Source organism: Glycine soja, chromosome 5, assembly GCF_004193775.1.
Source record: "Glycine soja cultivar W05 chromosome 5, ASM419377v2, whole genome shotgun sequence".
In the NCBI taxonomy this organism is placed as follows: Eukaryota; Viridiplantae; Streptophyta; class Magnoliopsida; order Fabales; family Fabaceae; genus Glycine; species Glycine soja.
Genome location: NC_041006.1, coordinates 2,861,117 through 2,882,128, shown reverse-complemented (window position 1 = coordinate 2,882,128; position 21,012 = coordinate 2,861,117). Strand labels below are relative to the sequence as shown.

Here is a 21,012-nt window from a genome sequence, read left to right as displayed (position 1 = left end):
CCTTGGATTTCATTCATGGCTTCGACCACCACTTTCTCCTTCTACACATGACTTGTTGCTGCTTGCATGCTTGTCACGTGTGACGTCGACTGCACCAGAACCCCTCACGCAATGTCCCTCTCCTCCAAGATTTCTCCGATTTCTATTTTGCTTCTATTGTCACAGGCAATGGTTTCGAGAATTTCAGTTTAGGAAAAGGAGTCGTCATAGAGGTGAATCGCAGTGGTGGCGACCAAAGTGATTCCAACATATTGGAGATGTATGGTGACTATAATGAGGAGCTCTCTATGACTACGTTCGATTCATCGGAGATTATAGGATTTAATCATCGGTTCAAAGAGTCGAAAGGAAGTGGTGAAGTGAGTAGTGAAAATGATTTTAAATGAAAAATAATAACATGACTTCTTAGATTTAAGTGATTAGACTTGATGATATAACATTTTGTTTATCACGTTATCACTTAACAAAACCAACAAAATACCTTTTTTTTTTAATATATAATTGAGAAAAAATAAATTTTAAATAATAACTTAAAAACAACATAATTTTTTAATATGAAAATCATATTTAAGTCTTTATTAATTAAAACAAAATATGTCATAATAAAAATAAGATTTTGATATTGACGTGAGAAGAGACAAGTGGAGGTGGCATAATCGCTTGTCATGGATTTGCAAAGATCTCTCAGATTTGGATCCTCCGAATCTATCGTCTTTATTATTTTCTGTAACCCTTTACTTTTCATCTCCCCATTTATTTTTTTCATTATTTATTACGCGTCCTTCTTTCTCTCTCCTTTCACCATGTAAATAAAGCCCACCATTTTCCATTTCCATGTATCTGTGTACTTTCTATTCTTAGAAGAAAGAAGAAAACTCACTTTTGTAGAGTTCGAGTTCTTATTCTCATGGCTATTACCGGCGAAATTTTCCGACAGAGCATAAAGGAAATGCTTGAGGAGTCTCCTTCCGGTGCGCCGGAACTTCAAGTTCTCGCCGTTGACGACAGCCTCGTTGATCGGAAGGTGATAGAGCGGTTGTTGAGGATTTCTTCCTGCAAAGGTAACCCGGCGTTGCGAATTGTATGTCTGTGAATTTGTTTGGGAAATTGAGATTGTTTATGAAGTGTTGTGTGTGTTTTTTTTCAGTGACGGTTGTGGAGAGTGGAACGCGTGCTCTTCAGTATCTGGGGTTGGACGGAGGGAACAGTTCTCTCGGGTTTGATGTAAGTGCATTATTATGATTTTGAGTTTGTTTTGTCGTTGGTTGTTGAAATTGGTGCTTATTTTGTTTGTTTGCTTGGTTGTGGTTACAGAGTGTTAAGGTTAATCTCATAATGACGGATTATTCCATGCCGGGGATGACTGGATATGAATTACTCAAGAAAATCAAGGTGTGTAGTTGTGTATTTGATTTTACTTTTTATCTTTTAAGGGTTTTAGTGATATTAGGATAGTTTTTTTTGTGTGAGGATTGATGACTGCTAGTGTCTGTGTTGTTGAGCTTCCTGAATTAATTAGTTGGGCAGAGGTCTAGTGTGTTTTTCTGCCTTTTTGGTTGGGTTTGAAGTTGCCATTTAAATTGTGAACTAGGAGGAAGTTGATTCTTAATTATACTTTCTTGTGTTAATTTCAGCAGGAGTCTTCTGTGTTTAGAGAGATTCCGGTGGTGATCATGTCATCGGAGAATGTTTTGACCCGAATTGATAGGTATGCTCTTGATTAGTTTACACTTGTTGGATCTAATGGAATCTTAGGAAGAACATTGGTTTTTCTAAGAACTCTTGAAATAATTTCTTAATTATGGTAACAATTACAATTTGGATGTTGTTTGTCGATCGTGTTTGTTAACCGACTAGATTAAGGCATCAAATGTCTCATGGAAGTTGAGATCTACCATCGTATTGCATACAATCTGAATAAGATGCGAATTTGGACATGGTTGAGGAGTCCTGTCTATTAGCCTTATTCTAACCGAAATAGTTACCACTAAACATGTACCTGTCCCTTGCCAAATCAGAAAATAAACTTCTGTGTAGATCCGGAATATTGAAATGATAATAATCATAATATGGAGGCAAGAGTGCTTTGTTCCTTAGAAATCTTTGATAGCCACTCGGGCATAAGCTGGCACCTTGATTGGGTATGCCATGATTGATAATAATCATGCAGGAAGCCACTAACCCATCATAAATCATAATAGGGATTAGGGATACAAGCGTGAAGTGTTTGCGTATTATTGTGCTTTTCCAATATTAAATAGTAACCAAATTTCTTATCAAAATTTCCAAAATAAGTCCCCCTTCCCTCAACAAAACACAGACAAAATCCTTTACCTAAGTTAAGGAGGGTTGTGTCATAAATTCTCTGATGCTCTGTTTCGTTGCCAATCATGTGTAAGTGTTCTAATTAGTGAACCAAACTTGCCATTCTACCAAAAATTATATGCATTTGTATTGTTATATTAAGCATTTTTGGTGATATAAACCTATTGGTAATATTGTTGGGAAAAACTCAAGTTTCACATCGACTAAAAATAAAATCAAATTAGAATATATAAATGAGGGACAACTCTTACCCCTTTTGGGGATTGAGTTAGGCCTAAATTCACATGCTAAGATTCTAAGAAATATATCAAATTTTATTAAAATATTATCATATTCTACACCTAGCAATAATGTGTGCTTCTATTTGGTAACGAGTATTTCCTCTAGGCATGTTTCTTAACAGTTCATTCATATTGGCAGGTGCCTGGAGGAAGGAGCAGAGGATTTTCTGTTGAAGCCAGTCAAATTGTCTGATGTAAGACGCTTAAAAGATTTCATCATGAAAGGGAAAGTGAAGGAAGGGGAGAAAATATCTAACAAAAGAATGAGGTCAATTGATTGCAGTCCACCTCTAACTGCAACATGCTCACCAGTGTCTCTTCCATGCGATCCTCCATCATCATCCTCATCATCATTACTCTCACCATTATCCTCAAAGAAGGCTAGATTGTGATCAGAGATTGAGTAGTAGTGTGCTATGTCTCCAATTTTGCCTACACTAGTGTTCATATCAAAGTATGTAGTGTATTTTGCATTTGTTCACCAATCTCTATACCTTAGGAATCAGAAAAGCTAATGTCAGAATCACTAATTTTTTGGCCTCTACTTGGTCTCCTGATCTTGCTATGTATTATGTACAGAGGAAATTTATCAATAATTTATAAAATAGGGCGTTATTTTGACCAACAATTTTTAGTTCTAATAAATATTTCCTAATCTATTTGTAATAACCTTAAAAATCAAAAGTAGGAACATCTAACTCATAATTAATTTAACTAATTAATAAATAAATCTTTTTTTGTTTGATTAAGACAAAGAAAACAAAAATTAAAAGTGCTTCTCTTAGTCTTGTTTAGAATTTATTTTATAAAATTAATTTTAGTTAAAATTGAGTTTAAAATAATGTAATTTTATGTTTGAATATTTTTATTATAAAAATAAATTAGAAGTAAAAATTATTTTTTATCCAACTTAAAAATAATCCAAAATTGCTTAGATTCATAATGAATTCTGATCGATTTTTCAACATAAAACTAAATCCGTGAAAATTTATCTAAAATTAATTTTAAACTTAAAATCAAATCTATAACATGAAATTAAACACACATAAAAAACATTCCTAAAACCAGGAGAAAATTAAAAAAAAAATACTGTAAAGTTTATATATAGAAAGAAATCTCTCCAACTGAGACAGGAAAATATACTCATTCTAATTTTAAAAAATAATAAATAAAAACAAGATGTTTTTAACATGTAATATTTGTTTCTAAAAAAAATATAATACTTGTTTTCATCTCTTAAAAATTTATTTCTCCAATAATTCAAAAATTATTATCTTATTCTTATTAAATTTTCATTCTATTTTTTTTTCTTTTACCTCCATCCATCTAACAATTTTACATAAATACCTCATTCTATTTTATTCGTTCTTCACCGGTTTTGGTTTTATTTTAACTTTCTAAAGTGTCTGAATCTTGTAAAAATTGAATAATAAAAAAAACTAAACTAGAGCAATGCATCATGCATGCCATGCTCAACATTAAAAAAATTGGAAGAATAATGGAGTCAGTCTTGAAAGTTTTTAGGGAAAATCACGAGGAAGATGATACAATCTTGAATGAAAAGATTTTATCAACGCCCTCCTTCCGATAGTGGGAAAGTTTTCCTTGTATTTTTGCTGTTTCCTATTCTTAAAAGGCCAAAACTTTTCATTACATAAAAAAGAGGAGAAGAACTAGGCCTGGGTTATTAATCAATTCCCATTATTGCAAAGTAATTTAAATAATCTTGCCGCTCATAAGCTCGCAAGTGAGTCCAAACTGGATGGCACTTTCCATTAATTATTATTGAATTCTCATTAGCATATTTTTTAACTACATAATTAGCATTTTTGTCTTCTCTGTAAATCTCGAGGTATTTCCGCATGTTTCAGCCGTTTGAGTGAGTCAATTTATTCACACTTAAACTTTTCATTCTTTCTCAATTGTGAAAATTAAATCAAATCTTTTTCCACAAACTCAGTGCTTTCAACTCAGTTACACGGAATAATTCTCATTAATATTTTGCAACCTACCAAAAAGGACTCACCACAATACTTTGAAGATGCGAGTTTTCAATCGAATCTCAGTGAGCACAACCGACCGTCAGTACGACAAACAAGTAGCACTCAAAGTCCTTCAAAAGCTTATTACCCAATGCAGCAGCTGCTGCAATATTGTTACCTTCCAAGTTACAATTTTCAGAACCAGCATCATTCTGACCAACAAAGCATAACAAATATTATCATTCAAAGAAGCATTATAATATATCAACAGTAAGGTAATCAATTTTGTACCTAATTTCCAATGGCAATAGATCTCGAGGTGGTACAGTCCCACCATTACACCCACACCCACCATAAACAAACAAAAGGAACAATTATACTCCACCATCAAAAAATTGTCTGACTTATGTATGATCTCATTTGGCATCAATTATGAATTGACATTTGTGATGGCAATTTATGCCCCTATTGACATGCCATAGGCCCTCACAAAGAGCTTAATACAAAGCTGACAACTGTCACTTTGAAATTATCGGCGGTCCTAGTTAGGAGAAATTATTTATCCTGATAATTTCTCCCTATTTACTAGTTAGAAACATCGAAAATTTGAAATGAAAGATGTTTTACAAAATTCTACAACATACTATGTTCATTTCTTTTAAATTTTACCATCATGCGTTTTTTTTTTTCATCCAACCGTTCTTATTCTATTTTCGTACTACTTAGTTCTTTCTCTATAATGTTTCAACCTACTATCCATTGTTGATGTGTCTCTTGCCTTTGATCACCTAAAGGTCCAATAGAGCCTCAACACAAATCACATGAATCATTCAACCTCCAAACTAATCAATGTCGACCCCAAGTCAAACAATTGCAATAGTAGTGGCAGCTACTGCTGCGGCTATGTTATTTTTTGCTGTGACATTTTTTTACTTCTTCCAAAAATTTGTTCTTGCTCGATATCCCCATAGGCACATAGTTGCAGAAGGTTTTCTTAGAGAAGCAGGAATGAACCATGAGGATATAAAGAAAGTTGGTGGCAATATGAAAGGATTACTTGTTGAAGAAAATGACATTGATATTCTGTATATGAAGGAAACAGAAGGTAGTCAATTCAAAACTAGATTCCCAAATAGATGATATAATCCTAGTTATGAAGATGATGAAGAAAAGGGAAAAGATTTAGTGGTCCAAAGATCCAAACGAATTAAGCTTCAGGAGGTTACAGTTCCGCTGTTATGTGAAACTCTAGGCCCAGGTTTGATTGATCACGAGAATCTAGTTAAGCCATTACCAGAAGAATCGTCTGTGCCTTATTCAGTTTCAGCATCTTTGACACCAACTCAACACCAGCCTATACTAATTTTGTTAAAATTGGTCTCTATGTTTTAGAAGGTGAAGTGTTTCATGGTTTTGAAGTTGAAAAGTCAAATATTAAATAATTACTAATGGGTGATAAATACCACTAATTTGTGATAATCGCTATTAAATACATTTTTAATGGTAAAATGTCTATATATAATACTTGTGTTTGGTACCTTAGCTCACATATTTCATTTTCGTCTAATACACCATCATGTTAATGACATGTGTATTCATTTTTATTGTTTTGTAACATCAAAAGTTTGATATTTTAGTTTTGCATTTGGTATCGGAGCCGCAGTAGTCTCTACCTTTTCCATTTTTGATTTTTGGTGTTTTTTTTATCTAATTTCGTTTTTGGTGTTTGGAGCCTCATTTGTTAAAAAATAAGATTAAAAATTATTATTTTGATTGATTTTCTTGTTTTCTGCTATTTATGGAAATTTGCATGAGCCATCTTGCCATTTAAGGTTCTTTAATACTTATTTGTTTTCCTGTATCTTATATGCTTATGCATTTCTGTTCACTTTTTTAATTTGTGCAGTTTTTGATTTATTTTATGTATGAATATATTCTGAAAAAGTTTATTCTCTTTCTCTCTCTCTCTCTATATATATATATATATAAAATCAAATGCATAATATTATGTTTTAATTATACAATTATATATATGAGAATTTTATTTATCATTGTATTATATCTTGATCTTGAAGTGCATAATATGATTTATTCTCGTATGATTAAGTTTTATGTGTAAGTGATCTTTATAATTTTGAGTAATTATGGATTAGTCACAACATTTATAATTTGATTAAAATTATATATTAAGTTGTTTATAGATCATATAAGGAATTAGACATAATATTGTGATTAATTATACTTTATATAATGAATTTTATCCCATAGGAATTTTTATTATATTTGTATTATTAATTAGGATAAAATGTCATATTATTTTTCATGGTTTATCCATAGGGATCATGAGGTATGTATAATTTGTTAGTTTTATCATAAAGTAAATATTTGCGATAAAAAATCAAATTATTTTCATGTTGTACTCGTAAAACATGAATTTGAATATGTAATTTGATTATTCTATCATAAAGTTTAATTGTATCTTATTGAATTAAAAATTTAGCCCATAGACAATTTTTATGTCACAATATTCGATTTTCTGGTATGTTTACATTGGTAAAACATACAATTAAGATTAATATGCCTCAAATTTTGACATAGGCCTTTGAATTTTTGTAGCTTCTTAAATTGTTAGGTTTTCTGATATTCAATATGATGCTCCCGAACTCAAAGAAGATAACTATAAGATATGGAAGGAGAGAATTTTTCTCCAATTGGGATGGATAGACATAGACTATGCTATAAGGAAAGACGAACCACCTATAATCAATAATAAAAGTAGCACAGCTACTGCTACGCTATATGAGCGGTAGGAATGATCCATCCGACTCAACGTGATGCTCATTAAGACCTAAATCTCAGTAGGGATACATGGTTTTGTCAACCAACATGAAAAGGTCTAAGACTTACTTAAGGCTATTGATGACCAGTTCATCACTTCAGATAAGACTTTAGCAAACACCCTGATCATGAAGTTCTCCTTTCTTTGGCTCACCAGTGTGAAAGGTGTGCGTGAGTACATAATGCAAATGCGCGATATTTCAACTCTACTTAAGAAACTTGAGGTTGATATGTCTGAGTCCTTCCTGGTGCATTTCATTCTAAACACCCTTCCGTCGGAATATAGGCCGTTTAAGATTTCCTACAACACACATAAGGACAAATGACTTATCAATGAATTAATGACCATGTGCATTCAGGAAGAAGAAATGCTTGTAATGGAGATGGGTGAGAGTGCATTGCTAACTAAGTCTCAAGCTAATCAGAAGGCGAACGGTAAAATACCACCTCAAGTTGATATTAAGAAGGTGACAAAGGGTTTCTTTTGTAAGAAGAAGAGACAAATAAAGAAAAATTGCCCCAGATTCCATAAATGACTTGAGAAGAAAGGTAAATCAATCTCATTAGTATGTTATGAATCTAATATGGCTAGTGTTAATATTAACACCTGGTGGATTGATTCTAGATTTATAATTCATATTCTTTACAGGGTATGCAAAACCTAAGGAAACTAGTGGAAAGTGAACAAAACATTTTATCAGGCAATAACCTAGGCTTACCTGTGGAGGCTATTAGAACTTGCATTTTAACTTTAAGTAGTGGCTTTATTTTGAAATTAGAAAAGACCTTTTATGTGCCACTTTTTTCTTGAAACTTGATTTCTGGCTCCAAACTAGTACCTTTTGGATATTCCTTCAATTTTAAAGATACATCGTTTGAGTTACTTTATAATTTTGAATGTGTTGGGAATGATATCTTGTTTGATGGTCTTTATGTTCTTGGTATACAAACTGATGTCACTTATAGTTCAATGCATGTTCAAATTGGTATTAAAAGATGTAATATTAATGAGAATTCCTCTATGTTATAGCACCAGATATTAGGACATATCTCTACTGAGAGGATTAAAAGGTTAGTAAAAGATAGGGTACTCAATACACTAGATTTTGTTGACTTTAAGACTTGTGTGGGGACTGCATTAACGGTAAGCAGACCAACATGTCTAAGAAAGGTACTAATAGGAGTTCTAACATATTAAAAATAATTCAGACTGATATTTGTTGTCCAGATATGGATGCACATGGTCAGAAATATTTTATCACCTTTATAGATGATTATGCACAATATATGAATGCTTATTTGCTTCATAACAAAAATGAAGCATTGGATGCCTTCAAAGTATTTAAGGTTGAAGTTGAGAATCAACGTGACAAGCAAATAAAAATAGTGAGATAAGATAGAGTTGAAAAATATTATGGCAGATATACTGAGAATGTAGAAACACCTTTTCCTTTTGCAAAATTTCTCCAAGAACATGAGATTGTTGCCTAGTACACTATGTCTAGTTCTCTAAATCAGAATGGTGGGGCAGAAAAAAGGAATCGAACATTATTGGACATGGTACGAGGTATGCTTAGCAACTCCAATCTTCCTAAATCCTTGTGGGCTGAAGCACTAAAAATGACGGTATATATATTAAATTATGTTCCAACCAAGGTTGTCCCAAAAGACACCTTTTGAGTTGTTTAAAGGTTGGAAACTGAGTTTGAAACATATGCGTGTTTGAGGTTGTTTGTTTGAGGTGAGAAAATATAACCCATAAGAGAAGCAACTTGCCCGAGGACTATTAGTGGATATTTCACTGGATATGCCAAAAAGGTCTAAAGGTTATAGGTTTTACTATCCTTATCATATTATTAGGATTGTGGAATCAAGAAATCTCAAGTTTCTTGAAAATAACTTGATCAGTAGGAGTGATCAATTGAGGGACTTAGGTTATGAAATTGATTATATAGTGTCTCAACCTTCCACGTTAAGTGAAAGATTAGTTGTAATTCATATAGAGTCTCAACAAATGATTGACATTCCATAACCTGTTGCTGATAATTCAGTAGATCATCAAATTCCTGAAAATGATGAACAACCAACTGAACAACATGATCCCCAAGAAAATGTTGATGCAACATTAAGGAGATCTATTAGAGTATGAAAACCAACTATTCCTAGTGATTATAATATACATTTGCAAGAATTTCACAATAATATTGGAGTTGAACATGATCCTGAAACTTTTGATCAAGCATGAGTTGTAAAGCGTCAAATTTATGGTATGATGCCATGAAGGACGAAATGAATTCCATGCAGAGTAATGAAGTTTGAAACCTTGTAAAGTTGCCTAATGGGGCAAAGGCCATTGTCTATAAATGAGTCGTTAAGACTAAAATGGATTCATTAAGCAACATTGAGAGATACAAAGCAAGACTGGTTGCTAAGGGATTTGCTTAAAAAGAAGGAATCGATTATACAAAGACATTTTCTCTTGTATCTAAGAAAGATTATCTTCGTATTATCTTGACATTAGTTGCTCATTTTGACCTTGAGTTTCAACAAATGGATGTGAAAACAACATTTCTTAATGGTGATTTAGAGGAAGAGATTTATATGAAACAACCTTAAGGCTTTTCCTCTAGCAGTCGTGAGCATTTGGGTTGCAAGCTTAAGAAATCTATATATGATTTAAATCAAGACTCTTGTCAGTGGTAACTTAAGTTTTATGGGATAATTTCTTCATTTGATTTTAATGGAAACCCCATGGGTCAATGTATTACCACAAGGTCAGTGAGAGTAAAATATGTTTTCTTGTTTTATATGTAGATGATATTTTACTTACAACCAATGATTGGGGTTTGTTACATGAGGCAAAATAATTTCTCTTTAAGAATTTTGACATAAAGGATATGAGTGATGCATCTTATGTCATTGGCATAAAATTCATGGAGATAGACCTCGAGGTATTTTAGGTCTATCACATGAAACCTATATTAATAAAATTTTAGAGAAATTTTGGATGAAAGATTGTTCACCAGGTATCGCTCCCATTGTGAAGGGTGATAGATTTAATTTGAACCAATGCCCAAAGAATGATTTTGAGAGGGAACAGATGAAAAACATTCTTTATGCTTCAGTTGTTGGAAGCCTCATTTATGCTTAAGACCTGACATTGCTTTTGCAGTTGAAATGTTAGAAAGATATCAAAGTAATTTAGGTATTGACCATTGGAGAGCTGCAAAGAAAGTGACGAGGTACCTTCAAGGGACCAAAGATTAGATGCTTATGTATAGACAAACAAACAATCTAGATGTGATTGCTTATTCAGACTCAGGACTTTGCTGGTTGTGTTGATTCTCGCAAATAAACATCTGGGTACATTTTCGTGATGACTGGTGGAGTTATTTCGTGGAAGAGTGTTAAGCAGACTTTGACTACTACTTCTACCATGAAAGCTGAGTTTATCTCTTACCTTGAGGCTACATCACATGGTGTATGACTTAAGAGTTTCATTTCTGGACTGAAGATAGTTGATACTATTTCAATGCCTTTGAGAATTTTCTGTGATAACTCAGTTGTTGTCTTGATGACTAAGAATAACAAAAATGGAAGTCAAAGTAAGCACATCGACATTAAGTACTTAGCCATTAAGAAAAGAGTAAAAGACAAGAAAGTGGACATTGAATATATAAGCACTGAGTTGATGATCACTGATCCTTTGACTAAGGGCATGCCGCCTTTTAAATTCAAGGATCATATAGTGAGGATGAGACTTGGTTCCACTTTATGATTGTATACATACAAGTTAAAGTTGAAACTTTTATATTATGATATTTTCTCATATTCAGGTGAACATTGATTTATTTGAGAGAAAAAAATGTTTTGGACCAAGAATAAACATTGAATTTATTCATTAAGTTTTATTACCACATTGAGTATACTACTTGGGATATTAAGCATGTTGTAATACATGAATAATATTACTCGTTACAAGAGAAACTATCTTTATGATTCGTAGGTTCATTTCTTAAGAAAATTAAGCATTGACTTATTTTAAGAATAGAACTATACCACCTCGGCCACCGCCACCTCCTTCTCCTCTGCTACCATTTTCTCTAAGAATGGAAATTCCAAAAGCATCACCTTTGCATTCATCTCCTATCATGAATAGTGAAGGTGCAGTGTCACCACCAAAGGTCAGTGGTTTTGTTTCATTGTTAAAACCACCATCACCACCTAAAGACAAAGCAAACATACAAAACACTAAAAAGGCTATGGTTGGGGAGAGCTCAAGAGGGAATGGCGCTAACCTTATTCCAATGGCATCCATTCGTTTAAAAGCATTTCTTATAAGATCGAGTTATGGTTGCGAAGTTATTCAGCTTAAAGAACACCCAAAAACTCTTGAAATGGGTTGTAATGAGATGAAGACTAGGTCTGCTTTTTAAATTCCTTGAGGCCATTCTCAAAGCTGGCAATCGAATGAATGCTGGAACTTCAAGAGGCAATGCTCATGGTTTCAACTTCAGTGCTCTTAAAAAGCTCTCAGATGTAAAAAGCACAGATGGGAAGACTAGTTTGCTTCACTTTATTATTGAGCAGTTAGCTCCATTTGAAGGAAGACAACAAGCTAATAGTCAAAAGCACAACCTTAGCATTGGTGAAACAAGCAACACCAGTGAACTACATTCAGATAACCTGGTACAAAAAGAGGAAGTCAAAGAGTATCTAATGCTAGATTTGCCAGTGTTGGTAGGTCTAAGGGATGAGTTATGTGAAGTAAAGAAAGCAGCAATCATTGAGCATCAAAATTTCATTAGTATGTACTCTACTGCCAATGCTTATGTTACTGAAATTCGACAGATAATAAAATGCTGTGGTAACAGTGAGAGAGATGGATTTATTAAGGTAATGAAAGGGTTTCTAGAGAAATGTGAGGAGGAGCTTAAGGTGGTGAGAGAGGAACAGATAAGAGTCATGGAACTTGTGAAGAAAACCAATGAGTACTATCTAATAGGAGGTTCCAAAGATAACATATCAGACCCCTTTCAACTGTTTGTTACCGTAAAAGAATTTGTTGACATGGTAGATGAGGTTTGCATAGATTTTAGAAAGAAGCTAGAAAGGAATAATGCAGGAGGAAAAGCTGATCAACACCACCTCTTTCTCCATCAAAGAAGGCACCACTCAGATTATCAAACTTCGATTTATACATTTCTGCCAAGCATGTCAGGAGCAACATCTTTCAGCCAATCTGATGATGATTTTTAAAACCATATTTTATGTATTTGTATCAATTTGGCTGATGCATATTGTTGATTGGAGGGTTCATGTTGGCTCTTGGATCTAAAGTTTGGTTTATAAGAACTTTCACTTTGATGAAATATGAACGTAACCAAAGAAGCATTAAAACTTAATTAAAGCAAAGTGGGAGTGAAAAATATATAAAAAATGAAAGTAAATGTTTTGTCTGTGTCTTCTATTTACAGCCAGAGATGATTAACAATTTGGAGAAAACAATTGTGATTGTGAAAGGTTGGAAGATATTATGCCGGTAAATGTTTTATTTGAAATTTAATATTTTAAAGATAAAATATCTTTTTCTTAATTAGTCTTCCTAAAAAATTATGTTCACCAACTCAATATTTTTTAATCCGTTAAGTCCTATTATGTTGGGATTATATATTGAGTAGATATATATATTTTTTTAACGTTATGAGCCTTGTAGAGTTGATAATTCTTTTAGGAACATTAATTAACAACAAAATATTTACCAACATGTTATTGGGGTAATGCTATATCCAACGGCTAATATATAGCTTCTAACAAAGCACGATAAGCATGGAATTGTGACTATCGATTTGAATGGGACCTTTGTTATCTATGGCGTTTGGTCAAAATGAAAATATAAAGAGTGACAATGGACAAGTGAACACACACAAAAAAGTTACATTTTGTGCTTATAATCAATCAAAAAGCATGTGTTCAAACGTGTGAGAGAATGTGTACTTAGCATTTCTCTTTTGGCATAATATATCCAATCTTTGCAAAGTAATGTCTTCTATCTCTGTAAAGAAAGAGTGAAGGCAACGACTAATTGCTCGACTAGCTAGCAAAGTAAAACATACGAGATTCCAAAGAAGGTTCAAAGTTAATGAAGGGTACAGGAATCAACATCAAACAGTTGCTGCTCGAAGAAAATATACATGTTCTATTTCAGAAAAAGAAATTACACAACATTTCTGAACTAGAATTTATTTCTCTTACCCACTTGTCCCCGACTGTTAATTTATCATTTTTCATCCTTTTTGAATTACTGTATCAATAGCTTTGGCATAATCTGACAACACATAAAAATAGTATTTTTATTCTGAATTTCTAATTCACTATTACAACCTAAGAGGCAAATGAAAGCCATGCAAATCTACAACTTGGGAGACACGACATTTGAACCATCTGCCACCGACCGCAACTGAAGCTGCGAAGGAGGTTGGTTCCAGTAGAAACACCATGAAACATAGCGTACAGAAGCACTAGGAGCAGAGTGTTCCAACTCAACAACTCCCCCATAATCATCAGCTAGAGCACCCACACGATGAAGCACTCTTTCAGAAGAAGAAAAACCACACCCATCAGAGACCCAACTTTTTCTATCCTTCCACAGCAACCAAACTGTGGCAGCGAACAAAACACAATCCTCATCATCCGAGTTAACACTGGACCAAGGCTGCTGAAGATAAGTCACCATCCAATTGCATAGAGAGCAAGAGAAGAAACCACGTTGGTATTGGGGAGCAACAAGAGGAAGCCACACGCTTGCGGCTCGAGGGCAATCACGCAACACATGAAGGAGAGTCTCGTGTCCGCGGCAAAAGGGACAAGGTGAAAATGCAAAATCTGCAACGTGAGGAACTGCTGTGGGGAGTTTATCATTCAAGGCTAGCCATAGAAAGATCTTGCACCTTTGTGGGAGATGCAAGCGCCAAAGCCACCTCCATTGCATGCTATTAGCCATGGTCCATGGCAGTGAAGGAAACTGACAAATATAATGGATGTATATGTGCAAGGACGCATAGAAGTAGTCAAAGTTTGGAACTAACTCCCTCAATAAACGCATCAATTCATGGAAAGTAACCATGTCATTTATTCTTTCTTTGTTATTATTCACACATTTGTTTTCCAAGACACTCGTGCAGCATACATCATGCACTTCCACTCCACTATCCATTCGTTCTACCAAAAAGTTAGTTACGTCCTTTACTTCTTCCCCCTCTCAAAACTTAACTGCTCGAGAGTTAACTAATTTGTATGCATAAATAATATAAAAAAATTATCCAATGATAAATATGACTTTTAAGATAAATATTATAAAAATTAACTTTATCATATACAATTTAATATTAATAATGAAATGTAAAATTCTTTAGAATTATTTACTCAAAACTTATAAAATAACAAGTCTGTAAGCACAACCCTGCTTAAAAGGTCAACCCAGCTTCATTTAACAAAATTAAAAGATTCGATTCTTGTTTAAGCGAAACGTATCCTAAAAGTTAATTTAATTAAGAATTCAGATTGATAACTAAATAGTCCCTTTCTTTTCTCTCTCTCTCTCTTTTTTAAATACTCAAAGGGGTAAGATGCGCCTAACATAAACAGAAACTAGCCAGGAAATGAAGTACATGCATTTAACAGACCATCACGGGAAAGGCATAACCATGCTTTTGAAATCTGGATTACACAGGTCAATTTCACCGGGACCGATCACGTGTGTGTCTAATGTTTCATAAAATTTATGCGTCCGTTCAAAAAAAAAAAATTAATACAATGACTTACAACACTTTTAAGTGAAATTTCTTTTTTATTATTATTATTAATTTATATTGTGTTATTTTTTTATTTAATATTACTATAATATTATATTAAAATATTAAAAAATATATTTTATTAAAACCAATTCAAATTCGATTTAAATTCAACTATTGATCCTTGAAATAATATCTTCACCGGTTTATCCGATTCTAATTCTAAGAACATTGGGCATAACTAGATACGATCACTTTATCGCAAACAGTTGAAAACTTGACATTGAATACATTATCGGATCCTGTTTAAAATACTCGATTTTTACGCAAGAAAATAAACTATGAATTTCAACGCAATTACTTGCAGCACTTGAATCTTATCCTAAAAGAACTATATGGCTCAACAAAGAACAGACGCGTTACAAAAGCCTGGCTGCTGCGAAACTAAATTTCAACATACCAATTACAGTATGCTAGCATGCTCGTGAATTGCAGCAACCCAAATAAGCAACCAATTGATTGTTAATCACAGCAAGCCGCCAACAGAAAATTTTATTGAGCTGGAAAGAAAACAACCAAGAATATTGCAAAACAAGCAAAGATATTAAGGGAATTAAATGCACAATGTCAACTCAAATATTAAATGCAGGTTAGGATTATAGCTTTCACCGCTCAAACTTTCAACGTGGAGAATGTAAACAGAATTTTATCCTTAAATATCTTGTTTGAAAAATCACAGTTGAGTTGCGTTCAAGCATTGTAAAAATAATTAGTTTACTATTGTGCCAAACCATATTTTACAAACTACAAACGAAACATACCAGCAAAGGGAAAACACAATGGCTAAAGACAGCAAAAAGTTCTCTCTCAAGATATTAGTTGGACGTCCATAAAAATCTTCAATTTATAAACCACAAGCATACGCTAAAAAAAACGCAGCAAACCAGATCAAAGTTCATCAAATCTTACCCACCGTCCTATTCTTACCACAACAACTAATACCAATAACAATAAAAGGATATCTTATAGTTGGTTTCTTGGTGTGTAGAACATGCACATTTTAGGAAATAAAGGTCTCGTGTCATTTCCTTACACCAACAAGTTTAAGAATACAAAACAACCAGGCAACCAGAAAAGTTATAAAGGGGTACGTCCCATATCTAATTTACTCCCATGCGCAGCATGTTCAATTACATTTCCAAGAGCGAATTTCTTGTACATATTTCCACTCCCAATAGCCCAAAGACCTTCAGTTTGCAATGCGACGTTCCAGCAACTGTAGTTACTTTTTCACACTAATTAAATAATCATCAGTAACATTCGAACTAAATTATCTTAGTTTCCAAGGGATTCCCAATCTATAGCTTTTTTCGAAACATCACCAAACAAAAAAGATAGACCTACCACTAGCAGAGAAACCTTATTAAGTATCACAAATTCTTGAACAATAGTGTCTCATTTGTTTGGCATCAAATTTATTGGTAATAATAATTATTTATCTTTTCTTAGAGGATGAGAGTAAATGGCTTATATTTCTCATAAGACCAAATCATTTTCAAATGAGAATTAACATATGCCAGTACAGATTGTATAAACCCAAAGCTAACAAGGCAACAACCAAAGACAAATCATAAATAATTTTATCTTTTCATAGGGGATGAAAATCATACCAAATCATCTTCAAATGAGCAGTAACATTAATGCAAGTACAGATTGTATAACCCAAAGCTAACAAGGCAATGACAAATTTAGTACCTTTCATGTGATCGATTCCATTGTTTACACTACAACAAAACCCCAAACCAGTAACTGCAGGAGAGACAGAGAAAAAGGTTGTGAAAAGCATGCTACCAAGTATGGAAAAGGACCACAGATGAGAATATGATAAACAATGAGAGAAGCACAAAACATGCAACCGTCAACCAATTAAATCTTCAGAATTCTCATACTTTCAATATACAAGCAAGTGAAAATGATTTTCATTCCCAAATTTCCACCTTCCCACACTCTATCTTCTCAATCAAGCTGGCCCTCGGACTAAAGTATAAAGATATTCATTGTCTCAAGTGTCATTCATTTTCATAAAAGTAGCCTACTGTTCTATCAGAAAATGATTGTTTTAAGTAACTAAGATCCAATTTTCATATTATAGAACCAAACTACTACTGTAGAAAGAATTTTCAAAGTAAGTCACTTCTATAAATATTTAGATAGTTATACAAATAATCCACCTGTTTTATGTTGAGATTAGAATTGGGCTCACTTATTCTGAGGGTATCTTAATCATCGATGGAAACAGTAAAAGGAAGGAGCAAAAAACAAATCATATCAATGTAGAATAAGTCAGCAGTTGTATACATAATAAATGATTGTTTTGCACAAGAACTACTCATAACTCATACAAACAAAATTTAAAAGTAGTACCAATTTGAAAGTCAGGACAATGATCTGATGGTAGGTTGATTAAAATGAAAGGTAAGTCAAATGCCAATTATCAAAACCCCAAGGAATAAGGAAGGACAAATTATTCTTTGACTAAGACTGAACCAAACTCATAAGATTCACATACAACAATGCCATAAAGATATTCCCATACCTTGAAAACCCTAATGATTGTCTTCATATTTACACTAAACACCAGTATATTGGTTCCTAAAAGAGAATCAATGGGAAACAAAAAACAATGTTCAAATGTCAAGAAAGAAGATATATTTACAATGTTAACTCACATTAAAACAGGATATCGCAGATCCCTTTCAAGTATGGGGAATGTCAGTTATAGGCATAGAAGGACCAAGCTTTTAACAATGACATATATCTGATTTGTGGTTTGTGCAAGATGGTCCAGCAACAAAAAGATGCATCCATGTTAACAAATTCTAGTTTTGCATTAATGAAATTCCGTCAAATGTAATGAAAGAGAAGAAGGAAACAAAACAAACAAACAGAGATTTTTTGAACCATCCTTGATGGACAGAAACAATCCGCAGGCCAGTTGAATGATTAAATATTTGCTTTTGAAAAAACTTTAGTTACCTATCACTAGAGACAATGAAACATTAATATTCTGTTTGGTTAGCAGAGGGAAAGGAAAATGAGAGGGGCAACATTGCTCTCAACTCCCCTCCAAGGGTGGGTTTTATTTTCCCCCCCATCCCCCTACATTAAACAAAAAACAATCCATAAATCAAAAGACCATTCACAGACGATAAAAAGACAGGAAAAACATAGTTTATGACTTGACTAATGATCATTATTAGCACATACCTATAATTCTATTTTTTAATCAGCCCATATACCTTCAATTCATTGATATATACCTATAAAATATCTTAAATAGAGAGAGAAGAGGAAACAGGATGGCTTCATCAGTAGCCCCAGAGTGCAATAAATGCAATTGTAAGAGATAGACAGAGAGTATAAACATAGCACATTGCAACACCACCAAAAATTGAATTTGCATAATCAGAAATATGAGCATGTTCAATCAAAACTGAAATTCAAAATAGAAGTATTAGAATTTGGAGTAGAGAAACTGAATCCAAAACATGAGTAAGTAGAACTGTAGAAGTATAAAGGAAAAGAAATAAGCTGCATTATTTAACCATTTTCAATGTATTGAATTTCTATACCACCTTATCTATTCACATACCAACAAGAGTACTCTACATTAACACATGCACCATAAGATCAAATGAGAAACAAGTTGATTTCAAGGTGCCCAAAGCCTCATAACACTAGGCCAACTAAATCTATGAAAATTAGACTTCCCTAAAAGTACAGACGATGATGTAACAACGCAGCAAAAAAAGGACAGACCGCGGGCTCAGGACCTCTCGATCATGCTGCACGAACGTGCCAACCGAAGAGTGAGGCTGCCTCCAAGCACACTGGCCTCTGTCTCAACAGGTTCACACTCATAGGGCTTCCTACACCCAGGGCAACGCCCATCCTCCTCGAGAATCCTCTTGTGGCAAAAGAGGCAAAGCCGAAACCCACAGAGACAAGGCATGAAACTCGTGTCAGTCAAATCGAGATCTTCACAGCAAATTGGACACGAGGATGGCGTGGGGGCGCGACCCCAAGGCACCCCACGCCGATCAGGGTTTGGCATACTGTGCTGCTTAGACAAATTGGGCAAACTCTGAGGGCGAAAGGCATCATCTGCCCTCCACGCTCTGCTATTACCAGAGCCCCAAGGAACCAATCCATCACTCTCGGGTTTCGAATTCGGAGACCCTAAATTGGAACCCTCTGAAGGCGAAACCACTGGAGGCGAATCCGGACAAGGGTTTTCGCGCTTGTCATCGGCGGCTAGAGCATCTGCCATAGCCTCCCAATCATCCAAGCATCCATCATCATCATCGTCATCACCTTCCTCTTCTTCCTCCTCCTCGGTGACGTTCCCGGAACAGCACCCGCCGCTGCTGGAACTGCTGCTACTGCTGCCGCCGCTACTGCTGCCGGTGAAATTCGTCCCCGAATCGGTGCCGCACAACACGCCCGCGGGGCAGTTGCTCGGAGACTCCGAATCGCTGTCATGATGGATCAATCCATCGTCCTCTTCGCCTCTGCGCCTCGTGTTCAGCGGCTCCAACGAGTGTTTCACCACCGCTGGAGACGGCGGCGGTGCGTGGCCGTCATCGTCCACTCCGTCCTTGCACCCCTTGCTCTTCACCGCACCTGAAACTCACAGATACGAATCAGAAAACGGAACGGAATCAGCGAATGAATGGATCAACGAAAACAAATAGTGCGAACATCGCGTACCTTGAGATAACCATTGCTCGCGGCGCGCATCGATTTTGTACTGCTTCAATTTCGCGGACCTGTTAGTCTGAAACACGCACAAGATTACGATGAAATTAATAAGAACGGAGAACGGAGAACGGAATGCATGTAAGAGAGAGAAAAAATGAAAAATCGAAATCGAATTGAATATCGAACCCTCTTCTTCTTCCCCGGGTTCTTGGTGTTTGCGGCGGAGGGAATCGGTACGGCGGCGATTGAATCGGAAACCATGGCTGAAACGTTGGATTCGATTTCAGACGATAAAAGATTCGCAAAAACCCTAATTTGTGAGGGGGATGAGCGGATAGAAAATTCTAGAGACAGGAAATGAAAACAATGTATCACGGTAACTCCTCTGATCCTCTTGCCCCTTTTTGGAACAGAAGAGGTCCAGGTTTGAATTTTTATAACACGCTCAATGACCCTACTACCCCTTGTCTTTTATTAAATTCTAGCGACTCTGGGTGGCGATTTGGGGAGATTTGAAGCTAACACAAGGTTATATGTGTAAAAAGGAATACAAGCAGTGCAACACGACGTCGTTGGAATTGATGGTATACGTAAGCATATTTATTTACCCGATATTTATCATTAAACTAAACTGTCGCTTTACTTAATTACAACAAAAATTTTGACTTTTTGTTCCTAGAAAAATAAAAGAAATATATATAATTATTTTTTATATTAAATAAATATTAATTATATAATTAAATTTATAATAGATAGTAATTATTTCCAACATACTAATTTATACTGTAATTGAATTTTATAACAAATACTTTTTATTATATAAAACTAAATAATATTTATAATAAATAATTTAAATATAATACAAATGGTAATTTTTCAAAAAATATTAAGATTAATCGCAACAACAATTTTGTCTTGCTTGTTCCTCCATTAAGGAAAGAAATATATATAGTCATTGTTTTGTATTAAATAAATAATTAGTAATATAATTAAAAATTATAATAAATAATTATTTAATGTATATATCAATTA

At 34.2% G+C, this 21,012-nt stretch overlaps 3 protein-coding genes and 1 long non-coding RNA gene across 5 annotated transcripts; 2 read left to right on the top strand and 2 right to left on the bottom strand.

Annotated features, from left to right (window-relative positions):
• The first annotated feature begins 762 nt into the window (after positions 1-762).
• Positions 763-3,234, top strand: LOC114411919 (two-component response regulator ARR5-like). 2 transcript variants are annotated; one of them, XM_028375664.1, is made up of 5 exons: positions 763-1,061; positions 1,148-1,224; positions 1,315-1,392; positions 1,635-1,708; positions 2,746-3,234. In XM_028375664.1, exons 1-5 carry the CDS (start codon positions 908-910, stop codon positions 2,996-2,998), a joined length of 636 nt encoding a protein of 211 aa, XP_028231465.1. In that variant the 5' UTR covers positions 763-907; the 3' UTR covers positions 2,999-3,234. The 2 variants fall into 2 exon arrangements, with proteins under 2 accessions (XP_028231465.1, XP_028231466.1); XM_028375665.1 differs by having other exon boundaries at positions 766-1,061; positions 1,638-1,708.
• Positions 3,235-11,896: 8,662 nt separating this feature from the next.
• LOC114413792 (formin-like protein 8) lies at positions 11,897-12,685 on the top strand. The gene has a single exon (XM_028378327.1). It carries the CDS (start codon positions 11,897-11,899, stop codon positions 12,683-12,685), a length of 789 nt encoding a protein of 262 aa, XP_028234128.1.
• Positions 12,686-16,218: 3,533 nt separating this feature from the next.
• On the bottom strand, positions 16,219-17,806 carry LOC114411918. The gene is made up of 2 exons (XR_003666553.1): positions 16,975-17,806; positions 16,219-16,514 (listed from the first exon to the last, which is right to left on the bottom strand). It is a non-coding gene; the product is annotated as an uncharacterized LOC114411918 (long non-coding RNA).
• A 984-nt stretch (positions 17,807-18,790) lies between these two features.
• On the bottom strand, positions 18,791-20,405 carry LOC114411917 (histone-lysine N-methyltransferase SETD1A-like). The gene is made up of 3 exons (XM_028375663.1): positions 20,167-20,405; positions 19,990-20,056; positions 18,791-19,902 (listed from the first exon to the last, which is right to left on the bottom strand). Exons 1-3 carry the CDS (start codon positions 20,239-20,241, stop codon positions 19,046-19,048), a joined length of 999 nt encoding a protein of 332 aa, XP_028231464.1. The 5' UTR covers positions 20,242-20,405; the 3' UTR covers positions 18,791-19,045.
• Positions 20,406-21,012: the final 607 nt, after the last annotated feature.

Bases quoted from the DNA above. Each gene is read 5' to 3' on its own strand.
- LOC114411919 (XM_028375664.1), top strand. From the start codon at position 908: ATGGCTATTACCGGCGAAATTTTCCGACAGAGCATAAAGGAAATGCTT. The intron at 1,225-1,314 runs GTAAGTGCATTA...TTGTGGTTACAG, and splicing joins ACAGTTCTCTCGGGTTTGAT to AGTGTTAAGGTTAATCTCAT. The intron at 1,709-2,745 runs GTATGCTCTTGA...TCATATTGGCAG, and splicing joins GTTTTGACCCGAATTGATAG to GTGCCTGGAGGAAGGAGCAG.
- LOC114413792 (XM_028378327.1), top strand. From the start codon at position 11,897: ATGAATGCTGGAACTTCAAGAGGCAATGCTCATGGTTTCAACTTCAGT.
- LOC114411917 (XM_028375663.1), bottom strand. From the start codon at position 20,241: ATGGTTTCCGATTCAATCGCCGCCGTACCGATTCCCTCCGCCGCAAAC. The intron at 20,057-20,166 runs GTTCGATATTCA...TGCGTGTTTCAG, and splicing joins ACCCGGGGAAGAAGAAGAGG to ACTAACAGGTCCGCGAAATT. The intron at 19,903-19,989 runs GTACGCGATGTT...TGTGAGTTTCAG, and splicing joins CGAGCAATGGTTATCTCAAG to GTGCGGTGAAGAGCAAGGGG.